The sequence below is a fragment of the Marmota flaviventris genome, chromosome X (genome assembly GCF_047511675.1).
Source record: "Marmota flaviventris isolate mMarFla1 chromosome X, mMarFla1.hap1, whole genome shotgun sequence".
In the NCBI taxonomy this organism is placed as follows: Eukaryota; Metazoa; Chordata; class Mammalia; order Rodentia; family Sciuridae; genus Marmota; species Marmota flaviventris.
Window position 1 is genome coordinate 69,969,916 of NC_092518.1, and position 21,740 is coordinate 69,991,655.

The window sequence follows — 21,740 nt, forward strand, 5'->3', positions numbered from 1 at the left end:
CTAAATATATGCTTGTCAATAAATAACTAGGACAAAAGAGTATATTTCTAAACTATAATTTAAATATACAATAAGCCAAGACATCCAGATTTTTGTTTATTCTTCATCTGCTTTTTATCTTGCCTCACTTCTTTTACTGACCATTGGTTTTAACCAAGAGCAATGGCTGCTCTAAGGTTGTTGGGAAATAGTGGGAAGCAAGGTCTAGTCACCAAGCTCCTAGATATAATTATCTATTTCATTTCTTACTGGATCCTACCAATGCTTGAACAGATAAGGGATAGAAATCATGAATTTGTCTTAAAGTAATTCATATTAAGATGGCTGGGGTTGTGGCTCAGTGGTACAGCACTCGCCTAGCACGTGCAAGGCCCTGGGTTCTATCCTCAGCACCACATAAAAATAAATAAATAAAGATATTGTGTCCAACTACAACTAAAAAATAAATATTAAAACACAACAGACACTAGTATGGCAATATGTAAATCAATGGATGTGTAACTGATGTGATTCTGCAATCTGTATATGGGGTAAAAATGGGAGCTCATAACCCACTTGAATCAAAGTGTGAAATATGATATATCAAGAACTATGTAATGTTTTGAACAGCCAACAATAAAAAATTTAAAAAAAAAAGATGGACCCTCTAGCATTATATTTTACAGAAGAGTAATAACTGGGTGTATCATTAAGAAAATAAATACCATTCGAGTTTTTATTTTGTGACAGTAATTATTATCAAATTTTAGATCATTGCTCATACAAACATTTTGTACAATTCTTTTAAAGAGTGTTTAAACCATTCACTGTTACCTTATTGTCCACTATTAATAAGCTAATCTCTTAAACCTTTCTGTATAATACCTGTAGAGAATACCCAATTGTAGTCAGTCATTTATATTAATTTTTACCTGATTTCTTGAGATGCATATATCTATCTGAAGAATCCACCTCAAGATTTTCTTCCAAAAATGGGAGTGATTACAGTTGCAGGATTGGCAGGCCTTGTTTCAGCAAGAAAAGGTAGGTTTCGAAAATATGCTCTTTCAATGTCATTATATCAATTTAAATTTTACTTTGATGAGCAAACCTCATAGCCTTTATTGAATAATATTAGGATAGGTTGGTGTAGAAACTTTAGATTCCTTAATACACTATGTTTACTTTTATAAAGACTTATGAAATTTTTTCAGTCTCATTACAGGGAAATGCAGATGAGAACCACAGTGAGATACCATGGCACAAATATTAAAATGACCAAAGCGTATAAGACCAACAATATCAACAGTAATCAAGAATGGAGAGCAGCTAAAATTCTCATGCACTACTTGTAAAAGTACAAAATGATATAGCCAATATGAAAAATAGCTTCACAGCTTCTCATAATCTGAAACATATACTTCATATGCAACCTAGCAATTCTACTTCTGGGTATATACCCTGGAGAAATAAAAACCTGAAATTGATCAAATTATGCTATGTGCATGTAGGAATATACACAATGAATGCTACTTTTATGCTTAGCTATAATATAATAATTTAAAAAATTAAAATAAGGAAGATAATAGAGTAGAGAGAGGGGGTTATGGGGAGGGAGGATGGGAGGGAATGGAGAAGTATTGGGGATGAGTTGAAGCAAATTTTGTTATATGTATTTATGAATGTCAAGATGAAACCCATAGTTATGTGAAATTATAATGCACTGATAAAATCATTACAAAAGAAAAGGAAGAAGAGACATACCTGTGGTACCTATTAAATACTAACATTAATAAGACCTGATAAGTATCTGTACTATCTAGAATTATCTGTAGTCCATTAAATAGCCTCAGAAATTCATAAGCCCTGAAAATTTTATATAAAAAGTTATCTATGCAAATTTTATTGGGATTTTGTAAATACTCAAGAATCATGAACTATATATAAAAATATGAAATAAAACTAATGAAATAAAAATCATATGCAATAGTTCGTAGTGGCTCTGTTCATAATCATACAAATCTGGAAGTAATCTAGATGTTTGTCAACTTGTAAATGGCTAAAAAAAATTGTGGCATATCCTTACAAATGAATACTATTCAACAACAAAAGAGAAGGTGATCTTGCTATATCCAGCAATCCTGATAAGTCTAGGGGAAAGAAGACAGTCTACTTACATTTTTGTTTCGATGACATTCTTAAAACGAAAAACTATAGTGAGAGAAAACAGGTAATTGATTCCCAGGGGTTAGGAGTGAGGAAAGGTGCAATTACAAAAGGAGACAGCATGAGGTATTTTTTTAAGAATGGTAGAATTATTATGTATCTTAATTGTCATTATAATTACATGACTGTACATGTATTAATATTGATAGAAATGTACAAACTTGCTGTATAATCATTTTTAATAAAATGTTAAAATATATAGTTGTTTCTATTAAAATTGAATTTGACAGTTTTTCTTCTAGGTAGTTTTATTTTTTTAAGCATCTTAAGAATCTCTTAACGACCAAAAATGTTCTTGAGAGTTTTTTGTTAATATAAATATATACATTAACCACTCAAACCACTTTTGTTAATCATGACCTCCCATATTCTGGGGGTATGTTAAGGCTTTGAGATGATATGCTATATTGGATAAAATTTAATTTACTTTTAGTCTCTTCTAGACCAAAGTGGTTGGGACTGTTTAGCCAGCTCAGAATGGATCTTTGAAAGTAGACAATTTACCTCACTACTCTCATTCATTGTGAGACTTGATATGTTTTATTTCTTTGCCCCTTTTTGTACTCTGTGTTTCTACCAGCTTTGTCCTTCCTTAGCACTATACCACTTGTGTGAAGAGTCCCTAAGACCACCCCTAGATTTGGTAGTTAGCTAGAAAGACTTATAGGGTTCAGCATATGGTCATATTGCAGTGAAATGATACAGAGTAAAATCAGCAAAAGAAAAGGAAAAGGTACATAATGCAAAGTTTGTAAGAAACCAGGTATAAACTTTCATGAGTCCTTTCCTAGTGAAGTCATCCTGGGTGTGCTTAATTTCTTCAGTAATGAATTGTGACAATATGAATGAGATGTTGTCGACATGGGTTGAGTAACAACTATAAGCTGAGTGAACAAGGTTTAATTGAGGGATTGCTAAAGAAACAGTATCTACCTTCATGTACCAAAATTCCAAACTTCCAGAAGGAAAGCAGGTATTCAGCATAAATCACATCATTTGTACAGAGTTTAAAAAACTTGAGCCACTCTTATTTAGCAAATGTTTTGAATTGTTATAAGGAACTGGTTATTGGTTAAGTGCCCAGCTGCTAGCCAAGGGCCAACATTGCCTGCAGGGTTATCTAATGATAGTGGTCTCAAGCATCCTTTGTTAATTCTTTCTCCATACCATTAAATAATCCTATCTGATAATTACACAGTGAATTTTGTCTTTGACCATTTTTTGCCTCTAGATATGGATATTCCTCTCAGTAGGCATTAATGTGTTGCCTCCTTCCCTAAGCCTTATTAAGCTAGTGTAGTTCTCTGGTCAGTAGCCATTTTGGCCTCCTTCCATCCATTCTCTGTCCACATCCCATTTACTAAACATTGTCCCCAAACTAAAGTACTTGAGGTACAGCTCTGAACCATTCTGCAGTGTGGTATCATTTTGTGGTTGGTTTGTCCAAATGTATAATCCTAAAAGCAGCTTCAAGTACACCTACTTAGGTAACAGAGCTTTGTCCATATTTAGAAAAATTGCAGCATCCTAACTCTAACCCATATATCTCATTTCAGTAGACCCAACACTCTTCCTATATGTAATAATAATGCCTACATCCCATTTAACACGTGAACAACTTCTAATTGAATATGCATTACAAATTATTCAGTAGAAAATACCTTAAAACCAAGATCTCCATATGTAACAATAATATTGATAATTAATTTTATACATTTTATCTTTATTGATTATTTTAATTGTGTGTATATATATCTATTTCTGTGGTATAATGATCAAATCAGAGTGGGTAACATTTTCATCTCCTGAAACATTTGATTTTTTAATTAGCATACAATAATTTTACTTGTTTATGGGGTACAGTATGATATTACATTACTCCTATATTATGTACCGATCAAATCAGGATAATTAATGTCTCCATCTCATCATTTGTTTAGAGACTTCAAGCTCCTCTCTTCTGTTTTTTCCTAAAATATATAATAGGTTTTTATAAACTATAATTACCCTACTGTGCTATAGAATAGTAGAATATAATATGTTTATCTCTGTTCTGGCAACCACTATCCAAACTCCCTTCCCACTATCTGCTTCCCCCTAAATTTTGAAGGGAATTTTCCAAAATGCATTACTTAATTTCTCAGTAAGGAACTCATAACCTTCTTGTAAGAGAAATTGTTCCTTAGGTCATTCACCATGTTTCTGAATGTCAGCTAAAATAATGTAATGCATGTTTTTTAGACTTCACATTTCAACATACTAGTAAGTGGTGAAATAAATGTAGATCTAAGAACGCATTTTATTAAAAGATAAAATAGAGGAGAATAACAAAGATCACAGTTCTTTGTATTTAACATGGGTAAATATCATGAAATTTTTGTTTCTGTGAAGTGTATGTATGTGTGATATGACATAGGTCATAATGTAAAATTTATTTCTTAGTATGAGTCATAGTAAAAAATGTTTGAAATCTGTTATTTTCATCTAACTCTGTTAAGCTACAAATAGAGGTAAAAGGAAATCACTTAATGGCTTCTTAGTATAACACATAGGTAGTTTGTGATTGTATCTAGAATCCTTTTGTAATTATTGGAGTAGGAATATTGAACTTAAATTTATTTTTTTGCAGATTAGCTTATTATATCAAGTAAAGAGAGGACAAACCTAAGTTTTCTAATCTTTAAAATAGCACATCAAGGAAAAACCACCACCTACCAAGTTTAGGAGCAGCACAATTGCAGAAATTTGCTTGAGTCAAAGGAACTAAATTGTGAGATAATAGGACTATATAATCAACAATTAAGTAATAGAAACTGTAATAATACTGAGCAGGACTAAAAGAGCAAATTAATACATGTTTTAATTAACCTAGACCCTCTGTTCTCATATGGTATAATACAGTTTAAATCTCAAGAAAACCTACATAAGAAATACTGACTTCCCTCAAGCTCAGTCTATAATAGGCATGACTGTAAAAGGCTATGTTAATAATAAGTAAACCAGTCAGAGAAATATACTGTTTGTTTTACCTTTTCCTAAAGTACAATGTTGCTTGTAAATATTACCAGATGCTTTTTACCTTAGTCTTTGTTCATATGCCAGATAAGATGTTTCTTTGTTTCTTTAATTTTTAATGCATTATTATAATACATAATATTGGGGTTCATTTTGATATAATTATGCAAGCATTTTATGTAATTTACTTTAATTCTATTCCCAGGACTTCCCCTTTTCCTTCACTTTTCCCTTGCCCTGTTCCCTTTCCTCTATTCTACTGGTCTTTCTTCTATCAGAGCTTTTTTTTTTAATTAGTGCCTTGTGAAATTCACTATGGTATATTCATATATATTGTTATGTGTGGATGCAAGGTGTCCCCCAAAAGCTCATGTGTGAGACAATGCAAGAATATCTGGATGAGAAATAATTGGGTTATAGCCTAAAACTAGTCAATGAATTAATCCCTGATGAGAATAACTGGTAAATGGGGGCAGGTGGGATATGGCTGGAAGAAATGGTTCATTGAGGGCGTGGCTATGGGTTATATATTTTGTGTCTGGGGAATGAACTTTTTCTCTCTCTGCTTCTTGACCATCATATGAGCTGGTTTGCTCTGCTACAGTCTCCTGCCATGGTGTTCTGCCTCACCTCGAACCCCAAGGAATGGAGCCAGCCTTCTATGGACTGAGACCTCTGAAACCATGAGCCCTCAAATACACTTTTCTTCCCCTAAAATTGTTTTGTTCAAATATTTTAGTAGCAGTAGCGCAAAAGCTGACTAAAACATATGTACGTAGGATACTTTGGTCAGTTTCATCCCACTGTCAAGTAGGGATTGAAGAAACTGTTTGAGAAAATAAAAAAAGTACTTACCCCAACTTAAAGTCCTATTATATAATTGCCTAACTATATTTACGGAATTCAAGAACCCAGCCAAGCATTTAAGATACACATTATTTTGAATAAACTGTCTGGTGGACCCAAGCTTTAGCTTACAGTGGTGGATTTCCAACTTTTCTGCAGAACCTAGAGTTTCCTGAAAGTGTTTAGGGGTGAATAGAGACAAATGAATAAGCCACACAAACAAGGTGCAATACTTAGCTTCTCACTCCTGGTTTAATCAGAGCAGCTTCAAGTTTACAAGTTTTTTGTGTTAAAGTTCCTAGTGAGAGTCTGTATGGAAATTTTTTAGAAAGGGTTTTGCTCTCAAAAATGGTTTGAAAAATGACTCTTAGATGCTTAGCCTAGATCAGTGACATGAAGGAGTTATATACCTTTTAAAGTCCTTAGCTGATTACTTAGTTGAGTCATTCAACTTCCTATGAACTTAATCAAAAAAAAAAGAACATATGAGATAGTTAATTTAACTTTAATATGGTGTCACCAACTCAGTAGTTGATTAATTCTTTATATTGTCGTCCTTTGTTAGATATTTGAAAAAGCGTGGTTATAACTTTGTTTCTTAGGACATGAAAAGCTACCTAGCTTCAAAACAGAAGAAAATCAATTCCTTTTGTTTAGGAAATTATCAGTATTAAAATGAGAACACTTTTCTTAATTGGACATAACAACTAAAGGGCATTCATTAATTGATTTGAGATCCTTAAGGGCATTTTAGATATCACTTTGATTGGTATTATTATCTAAATAGCAATTTAAAAGAGGATGATAGCTTAAGGTGAGCAAAGGAAATGTTATAGTATAAGTTATAGTATAAGTAAAAGATTCAGGTCTCTTGTGGCATCTATTTGGAATTTAATATACCTTTTTGAATTTTATAGGTTCTGGGTTTAAGAAGGTTGTTTATCCACTAGGAATGGCTACTTTAGGAGCAACTGTTTGCTACCCAGTTCAGTCAGTAATAATTGCAAAGGTAAGTTCTTTTTAAGTAATACCAACCTTTCATGATTTTTTTTGAAACTCTCAGTGTGACAATATTTAAATTTTGTATAATACCTGCAACATTTAATTTTGGGAGATATATAGTTGGTATCAAGTTATGTAGGCAAAATTACATTAGTACCTCGGCCTGGTAAATGTCATTCTTAATTACATAATCATCACAAATAGTATGAATTTGTTTAAATATAGTTCAACAACATAAATGCAGGTTTGAGGATTACATTCAGAGACATTGAATTAGAATTTATAAGCAGAAATACTGCTCCATTGATGCTATATAAGATTCAGGTTTTTAAAAAATATTTTTAGTTGTTGATGGACCTTTATTTTATTTACTTATCTATATGCAGTGTTGAGATTTGAACCCAGTGCTTCACATGTGTGAGGCAAGCGCTCTACTGCTGAGCTACAACTCCAGCACCAAGATTCAGTTTTTTAGTAACAGAAAAGTATGCTTTTTAGCAGCTATTCATTTGAGAAGATTAACATAATGCAAGAAATAATCAATTGATAGATTACAGAGTCTTTGGAATATTAAATGGTCATATACAAAATGAATTTTGAAAACACCTAGAACAAAGAAACATCTTTCAAAAATGCTTATTAGAGTTGTTTCATGATTTTCTTGTGAGCTTACCTATAAATCTAAAGATTATATTAATGATTTGAATAGTTTTTTGTTAGTATTTTATTTTTTAACGCATGTTCAGATTGAGAAGGAGAATTTGGGGCTATGCATTTTTTCCTCCTTTTCTTCCTCCATTAATTATCAACATTTAACATTTTCCTCTCACACTTGATGCATAGAGAAGGACTTTATGTATTTATATTTTCATTTGTACATCTCTTTAATTATTGATATAGATAAAACTGTCTATTCAGTATTTTGAAAATGTCAATGATATCATGTACTACATAATTTATAATATGATTGAGCTATAAAAGTTTATAGCAAAGGAAGAGAGCATTAAATCTAGTTACACTTGAGAGACAGCATTGATTAATAAAAACATAAATTCATTTTTAAAACTCCCTCATAAGATTTTATGTTGGAATTAGCCACTAAAATGAATACCATGTTGATGTTCAAAGAAAACTTTGAGGACATTTAATTCAGTGTCCATATTTTCTCCTTTGCTGAATAGGAAAGCATGTCAGTGAATTTTTAGTCACTGACTTGCCCAGGATTACACTCAGTTGCAGATGCCCTAGTTTCCTCTCCATTAATGTTCCCAGTGGACGATGCCACCATGGATTGTATATTTTCTATTTAATTGCTTTGTATTCTTTGTTTGAGCAAAATGATACCTATCCATCTCCTTAAATAATACAAGCATTATAGAAAGGAAAGTTTATCAGAAAACTAACCACTCATATTACTTCTGTCCATAAAATAACAGTATCAAAATTTGACAGAATATACCTAGACATCTTTCCATGCATCAAAAAGATAGAAAAAATTGATGGGTGAATGCACAGAAAACTGTGAGCATAGTATGCATCTTTTTTGTTTTTAAAAAAGTATGATATTAAGGGGCTGGGGTTGTGGCTCAGTGGTAGAGCGCTTGTCTAGCATGTGTGAGGCACTGGGTTTGATCCTCAGCACCACATAAAAATAAATTAAAAAATAAAGGTCCATCAACAACTAAAAAAATATTTTAAAAAGAAAGATTATTAAATATAAAGATATAAAATATTACAAAGGAAAAATAAAATAATTGCTGAACTTCAAATAAAAGTTTGTTTAATATAAGAGATGTTGATATTAATTCCCTAAAAATTCTTCTAGGATAAATAATGATTGTTACTTAAATTCCTAGAGCTGAAATGCTTGCTATTCCTTTGTCACATGACAATATTATGTGTAACATTTGGCAGAATATATTATAGAGAGAACATGATTTCTTAATCTGAGATCCATGGTGGACTTGAGTCTATTACTCACTTCCCCATCCAAATTTTCATAAAAATTAGTATATACAATAGAAATCTTCCTATTTGATATTATCAGGATCAGTAGTTAACAATTGACAATACTACAGCATGTAATTGTAAAAAAGATCTAAAAATATGTATCTGAAATTTTATTTCAAATTAAAGCATACATAGTCATTTTTCTCCATTTTAAAGGATGACTTTGAGTATCAGTGTCCTTGATGAAGATATATCTTTCTTACAAATGTGTCATATCTACAAATTTCTGTTTACATTCATTGAAAATAAAAATCACACTTAAAACAGGTTTAAAGTATATAAATGCTGAATTATGTTAAATTTTATCATTTTTCCAAGCGTTTTACAACTATCTTATTAACCTTTAATTTCATAGGATTCAATTTTTAATAGCCCTTTACTTTGAATCTTTATAAAACTTCAAAGTTAATTTTCCTACAGACTATTTTTTTAATTTTTTAGTTGTAGACAGACACAATACCTTCATTTTATCCATTCATTTTTATGTGGTGCTGAGAATCAAACCCAGTGCCTCATACATCCTGGGCAAGTGCTCTACCACTGAGCCACAACCCCAGCCCCAAACTAATTTTTTTCACACTACTTTTACCATATTATGTCACATATAAATTGTTTAGTTACAAGTAAAACTGATGAACAAATTTGGAGTAAAAAGCTATGTATTCTTGGTAAGCAGACAAACCAAGTACAAAAGATGTACATTGGAATATTGGAAAATAGTATTGATGAATATTCAGGATTCTATGAGTATCATTTACTATAAATTAAAAAATATATATTTGGTTAATTTGGAAAGCCTTTTTAAAAGGATGTCAGGTAAGAGCTTTTCTACTCTTTTTTTTTTTTTCCCCAGAAGGAAAGGGCCCATAACTTCCAAGAGATTATTCATGGTATCTGTGATTTTAAAAGGTTAAAAAAAAAAAAAAAAAAACAAGGGGGAGAAATGAATTACAGTAGATGGGGTAGAGAGAGAAGATGGGAGGGGAGGGAATGGGGGATAGTAGAAGATAGGAAAGGCAGCAGAATACAACAGACACTAGTATAGCAATGTGTAAAACAGTGGATGTGTAACCGATGTGATTCTGCAATCTGTATACGGGGTAAAAATGGGAGTTCATAACCCACTTGAATCAAAGTGTGAAATATGATATGTCAAGAACTATGTAATGTTTTGAACAACCAACAATAAAAATTAAAGGAAAAAAAAGTTAAGAAATAATAGTCCAGAAAATCCTTTGAAAATCAAATGTGTTTTTTGAGTTATTTACCATATTTTATTTTTTTAAACATTTTATTTTTAAATACATGGCAGCAGAATGCATTACAATTCTTAATATACATATAGAGCAAAATTTTTCATATCTCTGTATGTTATTTTCCATCTTGAAAATATACTTCAAGGTGGGATTATTCTTTGCTTTTCATACTTTTCCTCATAATTCATTTATTTTCCTCTATGAAGATTTACAAGTAGTCTCTCTTTGAAAACTATAAAATATCTAGGACTAAACTTACTACATAATTTTTTTCAAGTCTATTTAAAAAATTATGAAACATAATTGAAGGGCATTTTAAGTTATAATTAATTGAGCAACAGTGAATATATGAAAGGTGTGCAATAGGCATATTTCATATATGTGTGTATATGTATGTGTGTGTATATATGTATGGTTTTATATAGTGATTAACATAACCAATTAACACAGCCATCACTAACCAATGCTGCACTTTATATCCCCAGAAATTGTTCATCATATAACTGAAAATTTCTACCTTTGATAAACATTTCTGCTACCCCCTCTCCTTAGAGTTCTGTTTCTATTATCTGTTCTATTCTGGTACATATACAAAAAAGTGTCTTGAAGAAATATCTGTGCCTGCATGCTTATTGCAACATTATTCATAATAGACAAGATTTGAAATAACCTCAGTGGATGAATGAATACAGAAACTGTGATACGTAGATAAAGATGAAATGTTGTTTAGCCACAAAAAAAGTAGGAATCATGCCACTTGAGATATCATAGATCAACCTGAAGGACATTATGCTAAGTGAAATAAGCCAGACACAGAAAGACAAATACTTTGTCAATTATATGTGACATTATATGTTTTAAAATCTTCAATATGTTTATAGATATGTATCTTATTTCTTGACGAAAAGAATAAACATTGAAATATGTCAAATATTCTAAATCTAGAAATTTAATTCAATTCTTACAGAAGCCCTTGATTAAAATGGAGGGTAACATTCAACCAGCATTTGTTGTCCATCTACAATGTATTGTTCACTATACTAGGTTAAAATATAGATGATAAAATATATCAAGAGAATGAAGAAAATGTGCAAAAATTATATTAATTTTTTCTGTACAAGGGAGTGGAATTTGGTATGTGGTAAGAGTATATTTTCAGATCAGTGTGTAAACAAAGGATGGAATATACAAGAAATGTGTTGGGATAGTTGACTGTTCAAAAAAAATAATTAAGAATGTTATCAGCTATGATGTAAAAATAAATTTCTAAATGTTCTAAGTGGAATAAAAATCTAATCATAAAATAAAATGCTACTTAAAAGGATGAAAAGGGGAATGCTTATATCATTATGTCATAGGAAAGGTCTTAAGAAAAACAGACTAGAAGCCATGAAAGAAAAAATTTACATATTTGTCTACATCAAAAGAATTAAATTACTATGACACAATATACTATATACAAAGTTAACAAATAAAATGAAAAAGTGGGAAAACTATTTGTAATATATATTTGACAAAGAACGAGTAGTCTTCATGTATTAAGTGCTCCTATAAATCCATGAGAAAAAGACGAATGCTTTCTTGGAAAATGGAAAACGTACATGAAGGGATAATCCACAAAAAGTAAATAAATGGCATGATTTTATGAAAGATGATAGATTTTATCAGCACTCAAATAACTGCAAACTTATCTGCTCATATAGATATTGTTTTCTTGGATAGTTAGTGTGTAGTGTGTGATGTGCTGGGCATTGAACCCAAGAGCCTCATGTATGCTAAGCAAGCACTCTACACTGAGTTACATCCATATTCATAGATAGTTGACTTTTAGCCTTGCAACTTGAAAAAGATGTAAAAGATTCATAATACTACTGATGATGAATAGGGTAAGAAAACAGAACTGTGTTCTTGGAGTGTAAATTGCTACAGTATATTGCTGACTTTCTGGGTGTTAGTGTGGTAATATTATCAAAAATTAAATGTTTGTACTCATTTCTTTAGAAATTTCATGTCCAGGAATTTATTCTAAGGAAATACCACAAGGGAATATGATCCCAATTATATGTGTAAGGATACTAGTTTCAGCATTGCTTATAATTTCCTCCCTCTCCTAAAAAGGGAGGTGGCCCATGTGCCTGTCAGCAGGGGATTTTTTAAAAAGGAGCTGTATTGCATTTATTCTAGAATACTATACTATAGAACTATTTTAAAAATAGACCTATTTGTGTATAAATTAATATGGACATATTGTTAAATCTTTTAAAAAGGTAAATCTCAGAAAAGTATATGTATTTCAATCCTATTTGTATTTAAAAATGACAACAAAGTTTACATGTGTAATTTATTTTAATTTTATTTTTATTGGTTCTTTTTAGTTATACATGATGGCAGAATTCATTTTGATACAATTTTACAAGCATGGGATATATCTTATTCTAGTTAGAATCCCATTCTTATGATGTACATTGTGGTGGCATTCACTGTGTTGTTTTCACATATGTACATGGGGAAATTATGTCAGATTCATTCCACTGTCTTTCTTTTCCTTATGTCTCTTCCCTTTCCTCCATTCCCCATTATCTAATCTACTGTACTTCTACTCTACCCCTCACCCCACCCCCTTATTGTGGGTTAGCTTCCACGTATCAAAGAAAACATTAGACCTTTGGATTTGGGGGACTGACTGACTTTACTTGGCATGATAGTCTCCAGATTCTTCCATTTGGTAGCAGATGTCATTAAGTCATTCTTCTTTATGGTGGAGTAATACTCTGTTTGTATTATACTACATTTTCTTTATCCACTCACCTGTTGAAGTGCATCTAGGTTGGTTCTATAGCTTAGCTATTATTAATTAAGCTTCTATAAACATTGATATGATTGTGACACTACAGTATTTTAAATCCTTTTGATATAAACCATAGAGTGTGATAATTCAGTCAAATGGTGGTTCTAGTCCAAGTTTTTTGAGAGTTCTCCATACTGCTTTCCAAAGTGGTTATAGCAATTTGCAGTCCCATAAGCAATGTATTAGAGTACCTTTTTTCCCTACATCCTCACCAACATTTATTGTTACTTGTATTTTTGATAATTGCCGTTCTGACTGGAAGTGAGATGGAATCTCAGTGTAACTATTTTAATTTGTATTTCTCTAATTGCTAGAGATGTTGAACATTTTTTCATATATTTGTTGACCATTTGTATTACTTCTTCTGTGAAGTGTCTGTTCAGTTTTTGATCTTTTTTTTGCTGGGGTGTGTGTGTGTGTGTGTGTGTGTGTGTGTGACGTTTTTTGAATTCTTTATATATCCTGGAAATGAATGTTTTCTCTGAGGTGTAGGTGACAAAGATTTTTCTCTTCATGTTCTTGATTGTTTCTTTTGCTGTGAAGAAGCTTTTTAATTTAATGCCATCACATTTATTGATTATTGATTTTATTTCTTATGCTTAAAGAGTATTGTTAAGGAAGTCATTTCCTGAGCCAATATGTTGGAGTGTTGGGCACATATTTTTTCTAGTAGATACATGGATTCTGGTCTAATACCTGGGTCCTTGATCCACTTTGAGTTTAGTTTTGTGCAGGGTGAGAAATAGGATTTAAATTTTATTCTTTTACATATGGATATCTAGTTTTCCCAGCACCATTTGTTGAAGAGGCTATCATTTCTCCAATGTATGATTTTGGCACCTTTGTCTAGTTTGAGGTCTTTTTGTGGGATTGTCTTTGTGTCTTCTATTCTGTTTCATTGGTCTTCTTGACTGTTTTGGTGCCAATACCATGCTGTTTGTTTTGTTTTCTTTTTAACTATAGTTCTATTGTATAATTTAAGGTCTGATATAGTGATGCCTCCTGTTTTTTCTTTTCTCTTTTGCTCTTTTTTTTGTTTTTATTTAATCTTTTTAGATATACATGACAGCAGAATGTATTTTGACATATTATACATACATGGAGTGTAACTTCCCATTCTTGTGGTTGTGCACAATGTAGAGTTACAATGGTCATGTGTTCATATATGAACATAGGAAAGTAACGTCCAATTCAGTCTACTGTCTTAAATATTCCCATCTCCCTTCCTTCCCTTCATTCCCCTTTGCCTAATCCAATTAACTTCTTTTTTAAACAATTGATTTACAAATGTTAACTTTATATCCTGATACTTTGCTGAATTCAGTTATGAGTTCTAAATATACAATCTACTTCTAAATATACAATCATGTCATCAGCAAACAGAGCTAATTGTATCACTTCTTTTCCTATCACATCCCTTTTATTTTATTCTTTTGCCTAGAAAAGAATTCTGACTATGTTAAAGAGAAGGGGTAAAAGTGGGCATCCCTGTCTTGTTCCTGTTTTGGAAGGAATGCTATCGGTTTTTCTCTATTTAAATGATGCTGGCCTTGGGTTTGTCATATACAGCTTTTACAATGTTGAGGAATGATTCCTTTCCTATTTTTCTAGTGCTTTAATCATGAATGAATGTTATATTTTATCGAATGCTTTTTCTTTATCTGTTGAAATAATCATGTGATTCTTGTCTTTAAGTTTATTGATGTGGTGAAAAATATTTACTAATTTCCATATATTGATCCAACCTCGCAACCCTGGAATGAAACCCACTTGGTTATGGTAAATTATCTTTTTAATGTGATTTTGTATTAAGTTTGTCAGTAATTTATTAATATTTTTTGCATCTATGTTTATCAAGGATATTGGTCTGAGGTTTTCTTTCTTAGATGTGTCTTTGTCTGCTTTGGGTATCAGGGTGATATTGGCTTAATGGAATGATTTTGGAAGGATTCCCTCCTTTTCTATTTCATGGAATAATTTGAGGAGGGTTGATATTAGTTCTTCTTTAAAGGTTCGGTAGAACTTGACTGAGAATCCATCTGGTCCTGGGCTTTTATTTGTTGGTAGGCTTTTGATGACTTCCTCAATCTCATTACTCGAAATTCATCTGTTTAAATTTTCTATATCCTCCTGGTTCAACATGGGCAAGTCTCATGTCTCTAGGAATTTATTGGTGTCTTCAAATGTTTTAGATCATTGGAGTATACATTTTCAAAGTAGCTTCTGATTATCATTTGTATTTCAGTAATGTCTGTGTTGATATTTCCATTTTCATCATGGATTTAGTAATTTGATTTTTTTCTCTTTCTCTCAGTTAGCTTGGCTAAGGGCTTATCAATTTTGTTCATTTTTTCAAAGAATTGACATTTGATTCATTAATTTTTTTGAATTTTTTAAAATCTCAATTTCATCGATTTCTGCTCTAATTTTAGTATTTTCTGTCATCTGCTGATTTGAGTGTTGGTTGGTTTGTTTTCTACAGCCTTGAGATTTAATATTAGATTATTTATTTGGTATCTTCTTATTCTATTAATGTATGAGCTCAATGCTATAAACTTTCCTCTTAGAATTGTCTTTATAGTGTCCCATAGATTTTGATATGTTTATCATTATTCTCATTTACCTCTAAGAATTTTTTTATTTCATCCCTGATTTCTTCTACTATCCATTCATCATTCAATAGTGAATTATTTAGTCTCCTGATATTGTAGTAATTTTTATTTTTTATCTTATCATTGATTCCTAATTTCATTCCATTTTATGATCTGATAGAATGCAAGGTATTGTATCTATTTTTGTATTTACTGAGAGTTGCTTTGCATTCTAAAACATAGTCTATTTTGGAAAATAATCCATATGCTACTGATAAGAAAGTGTATTCGGTCACTGATGGATGAGATATTCTATAAATATCCATTAAGTCTAAATTATTAATTGTTTTTTTTTTTAGTTCTGTGGTTTCTTTATTTAGATTTTGTTTAGATGATCTGTCTAGTGATACAAGAGACATGATAAAGTCACCCAATATTTTTGTGTTTTGGTCTATTTGATTTTTTGATATTGAGAAGTGTTTGTTTGATGTATGTAGATGCTTATTGTTTGGGGCATAAATACTTAAGACTGTTACTTCTTGTTGTGTTATGACTCCTTTAAGCAGTATTAAATGGCCTTCTTTTTCTCTTCTGATTAACTTTGGCTTGAAGTCCACTATGTCAGATATGAGAATAGAAACACCTGCTTGTTACAAGATCTGTGTGAATGATCCTTTTACCTTTAGTCTATGGATGTCTCCTGGAGATAGCATATTGTTGGGTCTTATTATCCTATGTATGTCAGTCATTTTCATAATAATGTGCCTTAGAATGGATCTGTTGAAATTTTGTGTATTTGGAGTCCTTTATGCCTCCTGCATTTGATTTTCCATTTCATTCTTAAGATTGGGGACATTTGTTGTTATTATTTCATTGAAAAGATTGTGTATTCCTTTAGTTTGTATTTCAGAACCTTCATCTATCCCTATGAATCTTATACTTGACCTCATAACATTATCCTGTATTTCTTAAAAATTCTCTTTATGGTCTCTTAGCATCTTTTCTCCATGATCAACTTTATTTTCAAGATTATATACTTTGCCTTCATTGCCTGAAAATCCATCTTTCAGATGGTCTAGTCTATTGGTGATGCTTTCCATTGAATTTTTAATTTGGTTTATTGATTCCTTCATTTCAAGAATTTCCAATTGATTTTTTTCAGAATTTCTGTTTCCTTATTAAAATGGTCTTTCACTTCTTATATTTTGTCTCTGATTTCTAACCTTACATCATCTTTTTATCTCATAGATCAGTTTAACTATAAACTTTCTAAATTCCTTCTCTGACATTTGTTCCACTGTGGTGTTGGTGGAGTCTGCTTTTGAGTCATTTTGGTTTGTTTGGGATGGTTCATTCCCTTGTATTTTCATATTTTTTGCATGTCTGCCCATATATCTGAAGCAGCAGAGCTTCTATTCTATTTGCCTTTAGTGATCCTGTAGGTTTCCTGTGCCTCACAGATGGTCAGGCAATAATTGCAACAACTGTGCATATGATATATAGCACTAAATTAAGTACTTAATTCCCATGTTGACACAAAGATAATTGACACAATAAACAGCACTGATAGGCTCAGCAATTTCTATAAGTAATGACAGCAAGTAATCATGAATTATCTGGCATAGAATCAAACAATAGGTTTTATTTGACTTCAATTGTATTAATTGTTGCTATAGCATTAGTGCTATGGTCTGGCATTTTATAAACAAATTAGTGTTAGGAAAAGTTAAAGAGAGTTAATTAAAAGAAAAGAAGAAAAGATGAGGGGGTAGAAAGTGTAGTCTCAAGATAAGTAGAGCAAATGTAGAGGCAACGTAGGATGTGTTGTTTATGAGGGGGGTAGAGAAAAATAGAAGTAAAAATTAAAGGAAGAGTGAAAGAAGAATAAAGTTTAGCTGTTAGTGAGAAAAAGAGAAACAAGGGAAAAAGAGTTGTGACACAGATAATAGAAAACCAAACCAAAATATATGAATCAAAAACTCTAACCCTCAAAAAACAGAGTAAGGAAAAATAACTACTTTCAAGAAGTGCTAGAAATGAGAAAGCAGAAACATATATGTATATTTATAAATGTCCCTCATGTATCAATCAGTACATAATTAAAAGGAAAAAAAAACAGTCAGTGAGATTATATGCTTGCTGTCTGTTCCAAACTGTCTCTCCATTTCTTAGCTTCCTTTCTCAGCGGGATGATGTGGGGAGATGTTGAAGATACTGTCGGCTTCACTTCCAGGTATAGATACCACTGGGTTCTATGAGATGAGTTTTTGGAAATGAAGCTCCCAAGGTTGGGGATCAGATCTAGTATTGCCCCAGGTGTTTGTTGCATGGGAAATTATTGAGCATTAATTAATCAACACACTTCTAGAATTATAGCCCACTAATCTCCCCAGGGCTCCACTCATTGGAAGGAGAAGTCAGTCCTTTACTGGTTCTTTTATTTTTGGATACTGCCTTTTCTGGCCTTCCAAGATCTGTCATTCCTGTCCTTTCAGATTCTTCAGCCACTGCCTCTAGTCCTGGGCATTCCTGGTCTTAAGGGAGGAGAAGAGGGTGAGGTCTCTAGCCTCTCTGACCTGTGTTACCCCTCAGGCAAAATGCTCTCTATGCCTGAAATTCTCCTGATTTGCTAGACTCAGTTGAGATCAGGAAGCTGACTTCTGCTGGATTCATGTACAGGACTCAGCCCTGAACTCAAGGATCTAAGTTCCCTGTATGAGTTGGGTTTGCTGTAGCACCATGTCCAAAAATGTCTCCAGCTTGACTCCCTGTGCATAGCAGACAGACTCAGGTGACTTGTGTACACCAGTTTAATGAGCTGAATAGCCTGTGGGTGAGCCCAAGGCGGGCTGACCCTCCCATCCTGGGATTCTCCCCACCAAGTCTGTCTGCTGCACATTTTACTCTTTTCCAAACTTGTATAATAATTTCCCCTGCTCCCACTCAGCTCCAATTCTGTTCTTTATTCTTGTCTGATATACCAAAAATTTACTAGTCTTCAAGACTCTCTGTCCAATATTAAGTATCAGTGAAGTGCCTTTTTAACTCCCCTCAAAGAAAGCAGTGTTCTCGCTATTTGAGTCCAGTGTCATGGAGCTGTGGAAAAAGTCGTTTCCCACTAAACCACTATCTTGTTCCTTGTGCAGTTTATTTTCAAATTTAGTTTAAAACATCACCGAGATTGTAGTGTATAATCTATTTTGTTATCCCCCACTTTTTTCCCAATTCAGTGGTTCATCATGGACTTCTGTCCATGTAGGACATACAGTTCCACCTCATTTTGGTAGATCTATAAAATGTTAACATGTCATTTGTTTTAAAATACTGTGGGTATGCTTGTGTGTATGTATTACCCCCCCCCTTAATTGCGGTTTGACTTTCACAGTTTCAATCAACTACCATCCAAAAATATTAAGTGAAAAATTCCATAAATAAAAAATTCATGAGTTTTAAATTGTGCTCTATAATGAGTGGTGTCATGAAATCTTGCAGTACACTCCCCAGGGCAAGAATACTACCTTTGTTCAATGTGTCACAGGAAAGCAGGGAGCTGAAACTCCAGACCTCAGTTCTTGTGTTCCAATGAAAGAAAATGTAAAGTCATACACCAAAAGTCATATAAGAGAACTTTATTATAATTGAAAGTGAGGTGAATGTAAAGTAAAAGCAAAGTGAGCCCTCTCTCTCAAGAGAGAGAGAGAGAGGGGCTATCTCTGGGCAGAGAATGACAAAGGAGACAGTGCTGTCTCAAAATTTATTACTATTTGATGTTTACCCAGAGAACTGGGGAATACCTTCTTTACTCTCTGCCAATCAGGTGTTTAACTCCTCCTTCATGGTGGGTGATAGAATTTTCAACCTTAGTTGGCTACTCTGGAACTCTCAAGGTAGCCATCCTATTTAGGTTTCCTTAATGTATAAGTCAATCCCATGTTAATCTTGAGCACTGGGGTCAGTAACTGATCAGAAGTTACCTTAGTGCATCTGTGCTAATAAAGGAATCTTCCTTCCCAGACAAATGGAACTAACTTCACATCAACCTCAGTGGACCCTGTCAAAAGTTAGTCCCATTAATACTTTTCTCTTGATGTGTTTTCCCATAAGCTCATTCGCTTCGCTTTATTTTCTACAAATTAACTACAACCATTTGCTTTCTTGTCTACTTTGTAAGTAGTTTTTATAAAAGACCCTCAAGTGGGCTTGGGTTGTGGCTCAATGGTAGAGCACTTGCCCTGCACTTGTGAGGCACTGGGTTCAATCCTCAGCACCACATAAAAATGAATGAATGAATGAATTAAAGGTATTGTGTCCATTTATACAACTAAATTTCTTTTTTAAGAAAAGACCCTAAAGTGATTTAAACTATACTTGTGACCTTGACATGCATTTACCAGCTACTGCCTAACATTCCCCACTCAAGGACTAAAGCCCCTGAATCATCCAGAGAATAAGGGGTGATAAAGTCAAATTGGTAGCTACTTTCTGCTGATTAGGGGCATAGGCCTATAGGGTAGGTATCTCTAATCCTTGCTATCTGTCAGTGAAATGCTTCAGATTATGAGTAAGTTCTGTCAAAGGGGCCATGGTAATTCTCTGGTTTGGTAAAAACAGATTGTAAAGCCGTCTGGGAGGTGGACGGCCTATGAACAAAACAAGAACACATAAGTATTGGGAAAAGATTGATACAACAATAAACATAGTAACATCTAAATTTACCGATGATATGATAATGACTATAGGTATCAGCAGTTTCTTCCACCATCAAGTGTCAGAAAACTATGAGCTAAAAACTTGACCCCATGATGAAGCAGGTGAGGACATAACATCTCTTTGAAAATTAAATATTTAAGGATTTTAGTTACATTGTCAGAGTGGTCAGGAATGTAAACACAACATTCTGTCTGGATAATGGCACAAATGCTACCCTGATCTGTAGTGAGATCATCCAAAGCCATCCGGTTTTGTAATACAGCTTTTTTTCATGACAGCCACCTCTATGTTAAGGAGAGAAATACATCTGTCAGTGTCATAAAGAGCTTTTGATTATAACTGGTCAGACTTCCATGTTCCAGATTATATCTTATAGACCAGTCTGAGGGATAAATATCAGAGTTAGAAAATCAAACCATTGAAAAATAGAGTAAGCTCAGCTATGTAGGAGGTTAGGAAAATCTGTGGGTCTCGAATTGACTCAGAACAAACTTGTGACTGTGACAGTGTCTTTTTTTTGTATTTATCAGACACTCCTGTATAAGAATACTTATTAATAACTTCCCAGTTTTACTTTTGAGAGGACTGACATAAATTTATATCTTAAGCTACATTTAAAAATTATCTTTTCTTTTAAATGTCCATGTGTGGCTATATTTTGGTTATACTCTCCTGCAAGTTGTTTAAGACCAAGTTGGTAAAAAATTGACCCTTTTCCTATCTGCTGTTTAGAGTCAGCTGAGATTTGATAGGAGTTGCTTTTACAAGCTTACAAGAATACTCTTGGCTTCTTTATCTTTCTCCTATGAGTTGTGCTATTTGCCAGGATGATTCAGAGTCTTGCTGACCACATATGGCTTCCCTTGGAAGCATTAGGGATATATCCCTTCCCAATGACCCTCGTTTTTGCACTGTGTACACTGGTTGACTTCCTGTTTTCTAGAGTCTCCACAATCCCCCTGATCAAGAGGTCAGGTAACTCACCAGAGTTTCAGGACTTTTAGAGAAGTCCCATCATTCCTTAAATTCCAGCTGACCTTAAAGGACAACAGCCAAAATATTGACTTGAGTTTTCCTTGGCCCTTTTACTTCCTTGACTTTGGTCTCCAAGCTTTAGTTTTAAGCATTCAACAGGCCACTTTCAACATTCTTGAAATGGGAGTAATGGGTTCATGCCCATACTGGAAGTCCGCATTATATGCTATCTTTCCTATAGGAGATAATTAATTGTCTTAAATTAACTCAGATTGTTCTGTT

General features: G+C 32.9%; 1 protein-coding gene across 1 annotated transcript in view; it reads left to right on the plus strand.

Annotated features, from left to right (window-relative positions):
* Apool (apolipoprotein O like) overlaps positions 1-21,740 on the plus strand; it is a 74,901-nt gene that overhangs the window by 40,734 nt on the left and 12,427 nt on the right. Inside the window, exons 5-6 of the mRNA XM_027932468.2 lie at positions 925-1,023; positions 6,984-7,075. Of these exons, the coding sequence (XP_027788269.1) occupies positions 925-1,023; positions 6,984-7,075 (191 nt within the window). The remainder of the gene's footprint in view (positions 1-924; positions 1,024-6,983; positions 7,076-21,740) is intronic.